The 10,881-nt window shown below is 41.7% G+C and overlaps 1 protein-coding gene across 1 annotated transcript; it reads left to right on the top strand.

Annotated features, from left to right (window-relative positions):
• The first annotated feature begins 540 nt into the window (after positions 1 to 540).
• LOC104276149 (netrin-G1-like) lies at positions 541 to 2,430 on the top strand. Its single transcript, XM_009872345.1, is given in 2 exon segments — positions 541 to 744; positions 1,768 to 2,430. Coding segments are annotated over 2 exon segments (867 nt in total).
• The last annotated feature ends 8,451 nt before the right edge of the window (positions 2,431 to 10,881 follow it).

The raw sequence follows: 10,881 nt of genomic DNA, 5'->3' as shown, positions 1-10,881 counted from the left end.
AAAAGGAAGGCATAGAAATAGCAACCATGAGCTTGAAATCAGAGCTGTAACAGGGACTTATTATAGACACATTTCGCAGAGTATTTCCAGTTACAGCTGCGTGCTTTGAAGCTGTCAGTGGAACAAGCAGTATGCTGCTTTTCAAATAACTCTTTTTGTTGTCTTGTAATTTTTATTCTTAACTTCAAGTCCCAGTGAATCATTGTCAGTTTTAGCACTCAGCTGAATTAATGGAAAAGAGAGAGAGGCAGAAAGAAAATTGCATTTCCCTGCCCGGGTGAGAGGAAGTTGCCGGTGGGAAGGTCAAAGAGAGTCCAGAAGTTCTTTTGCTGGTGTTTCAGGGGACTATGGCAAGGAGCAGCGCAGCGGCCAAGGTGGAAACTCCTCTTTGAAACCTATTTCTCACGCTGGCTGGCGTTGAATTGCTTCATTGCCCCAAGGCTTGGAGATGGAGAGAAGCATAACTGTAATTATAAGCAAAGGTTGATTATCATACCAGGGGAAGTGAGGGCAACTCTCCTTAATGACAGCAGCAGCTACATGTACAGCCCCGTCAAGCACCGTAAGGTATATGCATGTGCAGCTTTTTCCCCAGCGGTGCTGATGATCAGTGGGAAGAGACGTGGCTTCTTCACGTGTAAGGCGAAGGGAAGGATGCAGAGCGGCAGTTGCTCTCTGGAGCAAACGCAGAACCAACAAGTAGCAAAATACGAATGTACTGCTGAAAGCCGGAATGAGATGGGCGTGATTCAGGGCAGCTGATGGGGTCTGATATCTTGGCAACTGCTGCAAGACAGCAGGCAAAATAGCCTTTGTGAAGAAGCATGAGATTGTAGTGGGCAAGCTGCTGCATCAAAAGGCCAGGAAGAGAGTAATTCACTTGCAGCATGCTACACAGGACAAGCAGCAGTAAAAGCTGCACACAATTGGCAAGGTGGTTTTTTTCTGCTGTTTCTAACTCAACCCCCCCAGCTCGGAGCTCCGGCCACCTTGGCCGCGTTCCAGCTGGAGGCGCTGACATCTCCCACCTAATCAAGTGCTGGATTATCTTGTCCTGATAAATTGGAGCCGGCGCCTCGTGAAAAGTCTTTCCTGAAGTACTTCACTACCCTGTGATAAGATGGCAGATGTCTGAATCAAGCCCCAGAGCTGGCAGAACACAGTTTTTCTAATGGCTTTTGGTGGCAAGTGTAAATGTTTCAAGGCAAGCCGGTGCTAAGCTGGGAACGCAGTTAAGCATGATAAATTTCTCACCTGGGGGAAAGGAGGCAAAGGTGTACTGGGTACTGGTTCATACTGAGTACATACAGGCTGCTCTGCTGACCTCAAAACACTAATAATTACTTCTTTTGTGAGAGGAGCTCTTGTTTTATAAAGAAATTCTGTTCAGTTGCTGCATCTTTCTAGGAAGAGCTGGAGCTATTAGAAGCTTGCTTACTATTCACAGTCTTTCATGGCTCGGTTGCTGGTCTGAGCCATTCAGGCTAAATAAACACTCTTCTTTCTCTAACACATACTAAAAAGTGTCTATATTACAGAAGGCAAGGATGTTGTGTATGTGTGTGTTTGTATATTTACATTAACAGGTAAACCAGCCAGGATAAATCTCATTAAGATAAAGGTATTCCTCACAAGCATTTGTTTTTTGTTTCCTGGTTTCGCTCCTGGAGAAAAAGCAACAGTTCTCAGGTGCTACACAAGAAACATCTTTATGTGTCACAGTCACCTATACCATGCCTCTTCTAACGCTGCTCTGCTCTTTTCCAGGGGAATCCCTACATGTGCAATAACGAGTGTGATGCGAGTACCCAGGAGCTGGCTCATCCTCCGGAACTCATGTTCGATCTTGAAGGAAGACATCCCTCCACGTTTTGGCAGTCCACCACTTGGAAGGATTATCCAAAACCTCTTCATGTTAATATTACACTCTCCTGGAACAAAACCATTGAGCTTACAGATAACATAGTTATCACTTTTGAATCTGGCCGTCCAGACCAAATGATCCTGGAGAAATCGCTCGACTACGGACGAACATGGCAGCCTTACCAGTACTATGCCACAGACTGCTTAGATGCTTTCCACATGGATCCAAAATCAGTGAGGGATTTATCACAGCAAACAGTCCTAGAAATCATTTGCACCGAGGAATACTCTACTGGGTACATGACAAATAGTAAAATAATCCACTTTGAAATCAAAGACAGATTTGCTTTTTTTGCTGGACCTCGGCTCCACAACATGGCTTCTCTTTATGGCCAGCTTGACACAACCAAGAAGTTAAGAGATTTCTTTACCATCACGGATCTGAGGATAAGACTGCTTAGGCCAGCAACAGGAGAAATATATGTAGATGAGCAACACCTGGCACGCTACTTTTATGCTATTTCAGACATAAGAGTATTCGGAAGGTAAGAGAATATATACCTTTAGAAAAAGGCATGTGTGTTTGTTTTTAGAGATTATTCAGAACTGTTGATCTCCCCAAACATGATGACATTTTCTGCCGAGATCTGTTGGAATTTGGCTCAGCTGAAGTCTCTTTCTGGTCCTACTAAAGTTTCTGACTCAGCAGCACCAAGTCCCAGGTGTTTGCTGTTGCTAGTCTGGGATATTGAGCCCTAGGTCTCACAGGCAGGATTGTATTAGCAGTTTATTACATTGGCTCAGGAATTCACCCTTTCTGCTTTTATAGTTGGAGTCTTATCTGATGGAAGCTGACTAAAAAGAGAGCTTCTGTTTTATCACTGTACGTTTTCAGGTCTTTAATGTAAGCTGTGATTGATACAGCAGCCCTTGCACGGGCCCTTCCCACCATGTCCGGCTATGAACTGCTGGTGAACAAGGAAAGCAGCAGAGATTAGAGTCCTTGTATTTTAATTAGCTCTAAAATGCAGTGAAGCTGAAGTAAATTGGAAAAAAACCAACAGTGTTTCAGAGAGACTGATTTGAATATAACATAGATGATTACGCAGCTGGGTTCAAGACAAATAGTCCCTCTGGGGCAAGCAGTGGCTGGTATCAGGTGCTGTAGTTCCCAAAATAATAACTGTGCAATGACATTCCTATCGGGAAATTTTCTTCCCAGCTCAGACTAGCAATTGATTGATGACCTCAAGCAGGAGGGTGATACCTTTTACATGTGACTTGGAAGCCAATTTGCTCAGAAGAAATAAATGCGACCTTCTCTATTAGCAATTCACTCAGCTCTCTAATGTACCTTTTACTTCTCCCCTCTGTTCTAGAGGGAGTTCAAATCTTCCTTTTTAGAAAACTTTTTTTTTCTTTTTAAGAGAAGCTAAGTATCAAAACGAACAGAAAAGCAGCTAGTGTATCTCAGAAGGCCAGGGCATTTTTGGAGACAGAGGACTGATGTTAAAAAAGAGATGGTGATTATATAAAACATTGGTGACTATATAAGCCTTTCATGTTCATAAGCATTTCCATATTGCAAAAAATTGATACATAACATCAAAATAGAATCAAATTGCTGTGGTGTAATCTACTGAAAAATATTCTACTAACTTTATCTAAAGGAAGAATTGATGCCACACACAGATTTGAAGGCATAAGCACTTTTGCAGTACTGGTACATTCTTATATGACATCAAAATTCTGAGGCCCGCAGATTTAGCATGCAGTTACAGTCTTCTGTGTCCACACCAAATACATTCAAGTACGCACAGAATCACTAGGTGAACACAGGAAAGTAGAAGAAAAACAGTGGTGGTTTACCAATTCTTATTGCAACTATCTGTAGTTACGTTGTAATTTATTTTTCAGAAGTCTCTTGGGAGGGCTAAGTGGATCATGGACAGTTTAAGATACTGCTTGAAATAGCTTGGTAAAATTAGCCTTAGTATATAAAAAAATAACACATATGTTCTATTTAATTTGCATCATTTCTCCATTGGGCTCCACATAGGTTAGCTCTACAGAGGCATTGTATCAAAGCTCAGGATTTGAAGGTCCTTAGGCTTTAAAGAAAAGCTGCTCCCCATATGAAAACCTATCTGGAGCTTAGTCTGACTTCAATTAGGCTATCAGTACTTTATCAAAGAAAGCATGCGAAGGATTAAAAAAGAGTGCATTGCATGCAAATTAGAAACAGAAGCCTTGCAAGCACATTTGGGGCATGGCAATCTTGTGAAAAATTATCTATCGAAATGAAGCGTGACTCGATGATGTGTTGTCTAAACGCTGCAGTAATTGGACATGTGCTTTAAAAGAAGTATCTGATGTGTAATAGTATCTCACTAGAATAGAGTCATGTGAATTCTTATCACTCTTATGCTAATGAGAAGAAAAGCTCTTTAGGGATTTGGTGGCCTTTCCTCCGATATGTGGTGAGCCCTCCTTGTTAAACACTTTACCGGCTTGCTCACTGCTCAGCAGCTGTGGGGCTGCAGTACACCACCCCTGGTTATTTACTCGCACCAAACATGACTTGCAGGAGGCCAGTCACCTGCTTTGAGGTATTTTTGATTTCCTACCAGGAACCTGGTGGGAGACCTCCACACAGGAACCCCTAAAGAGTCTCCACAGGAGCATCGTGGTCGTGCGCTCAGAGAGGCACAATGGGTTACGGGGTGAGGTTTGTTTCTGATCCAGCTGAACTTTCCACTTTCCAGTCACTGCATGTTAGTTTAGGATGTGCAGTTCTGGGTTTGGGTGCAGTTTGATTTTTATTTTAGTTCTTCTGGTTTTTTTTTCTTTGCTACAATGTTTCATATTGTGGGCTTTGAGACCTAGATATTTATAAACATTTAGTAAAGCTAGATTGGACTATTCCTTGAGGACAGGATACAAAGGGAAGTTACCAATGAGCTTGACACGTGGTGGATGACTGATGCTAGCTGACATGTTTTATAGCTAATCTTTTTACTGAAAAAACATTAACCTGAAGGTTGAATATAGTTAAAAATCACCAAAGCTCATAATAGCATATTTCTAAAGGCAGCATAAAGCGGAATTTGTTTCACGCTGTATTTTAAGCATCAATGACAGTGAAAAGCATCTATCTTGAAGCTGCCGTATTTAATATACAAGATGCTGGGGTGGTTAATACTTCAGTGAATTATAGGTAGGAGATTTGCTCACTTAATACAGGGTTTGTTTTGTCATTGCTTTGCATTTTGGTGTGAAATAAGCCTGATGTATGTGGCATTAGAGATGAAAACCTGTGTACTCTCGATGAACACCTTACCTCCTCTATTACCACCTGTTTATTCATCTTCAATTTGCCATTTCCATTGTGTATTTATTAAGATGATGAAAAGAAGGAAACGTGGCTGTTAGCAATTTCAGCAACCCCATTGTGCTCACATTATTCAAGAAACCTAATAATCCACATGAACTAATTCTGACTTACTGATGGTCTGCTTCACTAAATCAGGGTGATTTTTTTCTAGTGAATAATGGACGATGTAGTGTGCCAATACCTTAATTAAAGAGAGCCTCTCTCAGTCTTGATCTCATTTTAATTTACAGGGTAATACTACAATAATATCACTAATGGAAGGTGCATTAAAGGGCATCAAGTAGCATTAACTGTATTAAATTATGGCACTTGTGTTAATTAACTGCTGAAGCAAGATGGTCCTAATGGCTAGAAAGGTCGACTAATGCATAAATAAAGTCTTCTGGGATGGGAAGCTAAGAAAGAGCAGACATTTTTCCCCTGGTCTGGCTCTGCTGCATGGAATCAGAGGGTGTCCTGTGCAGTAACCTCAGGAAGGTTTCTCTCCCTTCGCTGCCTGGATTGGCTGCGGGCTCTGCCTGACTTCAATTCCACGTAAAGGACAATCCTGGCAGTAAGCCGTGAGGCACAGCTCCCTTTTTTAATGTGTTTTGTTTTGTGTCTTTTTTTTTTTTTTTGGTAGGAAAAGTTCACTAAAATGCTGATAATAATTCCTTTGAAGTCAGGCAAATGGTTGCTAGCAGATTTTGGATCAGGCTGCTAAAGGTTTAACCATGCTCATTCCAAAGTATTTTTGCTTTAACTGTTAGATTGTCCATGATGTGTACATTTATACACTGTAAATTAACTGTAATTCGGGATGCTAGTAAAAAAAAATTGCCCTGGTGGGTGACAGAATGACTAGCTGGCTAAAACAAAAGGTCTTATTGCTTTTGGGTGATTAGGTTTTGATCTAAGAGCCACCAGTTTCCTTCTGACACCAGAATATCCAGCCTCTGTACAATGTTATTAAGCCCTTTGGAATTTATTTTTATACTCTTCTTGCCTTGAAGCTTCTATATTTAAGCTCCAGGGTTTTCTGACCCTGCCTTGGCTACGGTTGCAATTCCAGCAGCAACAGACACCGCTAACTCTCAGTACACAAGTGAAAAGCATCCTTTGTTTTAACAGTTTCTTGCTCTCCCAGTATCTCTTCTAAACTTAAATCCTTCTGGGGATCTGAATAAATGACCCTGAAAGAAAGCATATTTGCTACTTAGGCTTATTTTGTCTTTTTAGTCAGGGACCTGGAATCTCTCAGCCCTGCTGGGCTGGATTTGGGGTACGGAGGGCCCTTCCTCCGCACAAGAGCAGACCTGCCCTCCTGAGCGGGCGGGCACGTCGAGCTGGACTAGCTCTCGTCCTCTGGCTTACTCTATGGAGCCGTTCTCCAGATGGATTAATTGGATTAAATCTGTACGTTGCTCTGGCGTACGCTCGACAACACTGTAATAATATCCCTCTGCAATTTATCCAAAAGCAGAACTTTGCCCTAGGGAAGTGGTAATAGATAGAAGTGCTTTAGTTTTATTTATAATAAAAACTGTTTTCATTAATGTTCAGCTCAGAACTAGAGCATCAATATGAAGATATGTAAGCTTCGAGCTTTTAAGGAGACAACTAAACACCAGTCTTATTTCTAGTGTTTATTTACCATACTTGAATACTCTTTGTTTTACAAGAACACTTGCATAAGCAGCTTGTTCCCCTTTGAGACTTTCACTAGCATTTGGAGGGAATCTAGCAGTTTCTCCAGTTAAATTATGAACTCATTAGAGAACAAGAAAAAAAAAAAGAACCTTATGTATTTAAGAACATGTCAATTTATCTTTAACTCCCAAGTGCAAGTTGCTTTTTTACATATATCTGCTGTAATATGTCACTAAGGAAAATGGTCTTTCATTTTTCTGTAAACAACTCTAGGATCATCAGAAACTGAAATAATTAAATGGCCACTGCATTTATTCACACATGAGCAATCTCCAATGGTTTACTCAGGACAGGTGCCCTGGGTGGGTTTTACTGCTGCTCATGTTTAAATAATACCAGATTCTACCTTTCATCCTGGTGACACAAGTCCTGTCTGTCAGCTCAGAGTGGTCTCAGTCTTGTAGTGGCTGGAAGGGGAGCAGAGCAGTAGATCTGGGCAGCTGACCACGTCTCGAATTCTGCTACACACGTTTGAAGCTAGTGGGTTGAAGTCACTGGGTATCACTCACCACCTTTGTTTATTAGCATTTGATCATCTCTTCTTGCCCCATTTTGCAAGATGTCAAGTATTTCTATACTGATCTCCCTCACCTGCCTTCCAAGGAAGCTCAGTATTGGGCAGGATCAGGGTGTCTGAGGAGAGGCACCAAGCCTTTTTGTCGTATAATTCATTTTGCCATTGAACGTTAAAAGAGTAGGGATGAAACACCCGATGAAAGAAATGAGGATTTTTCTTTCTGTATTGCTTTGTATGCTGAAAAGCTATCCAAAGAGCCTTTCCGAATAAATTCAGTGACTCCAATATCTTGCAGAAATTTTCTTTCCTTTAAGCTTTTCGTTTCAAAAGAGATCAATTAAATGCAAACACTGAAATAAGCTTAAGGATCTCCTGGATCACATGTGCAAATGACTCGTGGCACAGGGATGACCTTCAGGTTGAAGTTAAAGCTGGAATTGTACAAAATATTATCATGTTAGAAGTTTTAAAATTTCCAACTATTTCACAAGTAACAAGAACTACCACCTTGTAGGTGTGGGGTTTTTTCTTTTGTTCGTTCATTTTATATTCTGATCCCATGCATGGGTACCAGCATGGTGAGATTGTCTCCCATGCGTTTTGTCCACCGCAGTACCTAATTACAGGAAAAATCAGCTCCTAAGCACAGGTAATTAGTTCAGCACATGAAGTGCCTCAGAAGGTAGTAGTTGAACCCAGAATATCCACGTGCTTTCTCTTGACACGGATGTTTCTCTTTGTTAATTTTTTTTTATTTAGTTGTAAGAAATGAGCTATTGTTCAACTCTGATTTATGGAAATATTTGAAACTAAGAGAGTTGACTTTGCTGCCTCTCCTCTAGTACGGTGCCATAGTAAACACTGTGTATCATTTCCTATACATTACGAGAAGTATTGAAACAAGAGAACAGACCTGATACTAGTTTCAGATGCCAACCTGTAAATTGGGAGTAATTTCACTGAAGTTACCCATATTAAACCAATGACTTTCAAATGTGTTCATGTAGGAGGAGCGAGGGAAAACAAGTGATGGAGAGGGAGGATGGAAGGAAGGTCAGAGGGAGGGAGAGCAGAAAGAAAGAAAGGAGAGAGGGAGATGACAGAAGTAAAGAGGCTGTCCCAGCTTCTGTTTAAAAGAAATTAGGAAAACCCATACCTCTCAGTCTTTTCATCCTCTCTCATCTTCACATAAGAAAGCTGATGTAAAGCTGGACGGTTCTGCTAAGTGTTAGAGTCGCGAGGAGACACCTAATCAGAAAAGTGGAAAGTCAATTAGTAAAGGTCAAGCTCTAATAGCCTCATTACATGGGGTCTGTGAGCACCCTTCTTCTCCCTCCCTCTGGAGTCCATCTCTGGGATTAATGGGCCTCACCGGTACTAACGACCTGTGCACAGAGGGAATCATTGTGCTCCCTCCTTGCTGGCAGCGGGCTGTAGTGCCAATGAATCAGCAGCAAAAGTCCTCAGCAGAGCACAGGCGAAACATCTGGTTAACTGGGCTAACAGGGTGCGTTTTTTTCAAAACTGCGGTGATTCTGTTTTTGTAGAATATAATTTTGTTCATGGAAAAGTAAGAAAAGAGCTACGGAATGAAATGACAATGCTGTGAATGTAGCAGGCAGCAGTACGGTCAGGGAAAAGGAGAGGAGAGGTTATGCTGCAGGTAGCACTCCCAAGAGAAAAATCTGGCTGCTGACGCATTTGGGAAAGCAAAATGTTAGCTGCAGCCCTTTGCAGGAGAACGGGCTGTGTCCTGGTGACATCTGTGGGACAAGGTAGAAATGAAAGCGTGCCAAATGGCAAGAGGTGTCCTAATGACCCTGATACACTGCCTCTCCTGTATGAGACCACCTTTTAACTTCTGCAGTGGGCTGACTCCTCGGAGCCCTGGCGTCTGTCTCCAAAGAGCATCTGGTTGCTCGCGCAATGGTTCAGCCAGTCTTCTAAGCAGGCAGCAATTAATAAAAAGGAATAATTGGTGTGGCAATACTGCCTTACTCTGGAGCAACATAGCTGTACTTCACTGATGAGCATTTTGACATTTTGGAGTGATGACCACTGGTTTAAAATAAGCCTGAAAGCAAACAAAAACATTTCAGGAAGAGGCTGATAATCCATAGCTTCATGCTGTGGGTTAAGGCTGAGCAGGCCTTGGCACATACGACAGGTAATGCAATATATATGGCACATACACATGCCTGTATCCCAGTGCTGGAGGGCAGTTTTCTAAATTATGCTTTTTCTTTGAACCCTTGAGTCTGTCATCTGACTTTGATGTTTGTGCAAATGTCAATAGTTGTCTGCTTCTCTCTCTCTTGGCAACTCCCTGGAAGACCTTGTGATTCTTTTTCATTTTCACCCTTAAATCTGTTTCTGTCTTTATGGCAGCGTCACGGTGTGTCTCTCCTCTGCGATGTGCAGCATCGCTGCTTCCACCCTCTCTAGGTGTGTGTTGTCCTGTAATATCAGCCAGTACCTGATACAGTAAGATTTATAAAGTGCTTTGAAATACACTTAAGAAAGACTGCTAGAGAAGCACAATGGATTCTTATAATCCATCCTCCCTGCACCATCGCTCATAAAACAGGCAGGTAATGGGAGTACTGGTACAAACGTTAATGACAGTGACACTGTCGCCATGACAGAGGTACACGGCGGTTCACTTTTATCTGCCAGTGTTTCTGTTACACTGCACCTTTGAAGAACCAAAAAGATAAAATTTGGTTACAATAAGGATACATATATCGAGATATGCGTCTTCCCACTGAACTAATTAGTTGCCATTGACTGTTTTCACTTTGCTCAGTGACATGTGGTATATAAATCATTACAATATGTTAAATGCAAATGGTTGGTAATAGGGTAACCATCTGCTCACTGTTGAAAAGTTAGCAGAGGAATATAGTAAGCCATACTTCTAATAATGATGCTAAACTCACATCCCTGAAATACCAAATATCTAAAAACAGCTGCCTCCACTAATGCCAACATTACTAATAACGTCTCTTACCCTTTTCATTTTCAGAAGTAAGAGGTAATTTTGTTCTTCAGCATGAACTTGGCTTCAAGGCTGGAGCCTGTACCAGCAACGTGAACCACTGCATCTCAGAGCTAGGTCTCTTTCTTGGATTACGTTGAGTGCTTTTGAACAGCCAATAAATAATCAGGCTGCCCACTCCTCTCTGGACATCTTTTCAGCCACAAGTATAGTTAAACGCTCGTCCTCCCCTAACCCTTGCTGCCAGGCCCTTTTTCAGGGATGACATTATTTTGTAAGTGATAGATAGTTGGCACGTTGCTGTCTGGGAACATATTACACTGGAGACCATCAATGGGTGCCTTCCATCTAATAACCTACTGTGCCCTACGAGCATTAAAGATCACCACTGCAAAGAGGGATCAATTATTTTACCACTGA

Source organism: Apaloderma vittatum, unplaced genomic scaffold (assembly GCF_000703405.1).
Source record: "Apaloderma vittatum isolate BGI_N311 unplaced genomic scaffold, ASM70340v1 scaffold39696, whole genome shotgun sequence".
Lineage (NCBI taxonomy): Eukaryota > Metazoa > Chordata > Aves > Trogoniformes > Trogonidae > Apaloderma > Apaloderma vittatum.
This window is presented reverse-complemented; position numbering and strand designations above follow the sequence as displayed.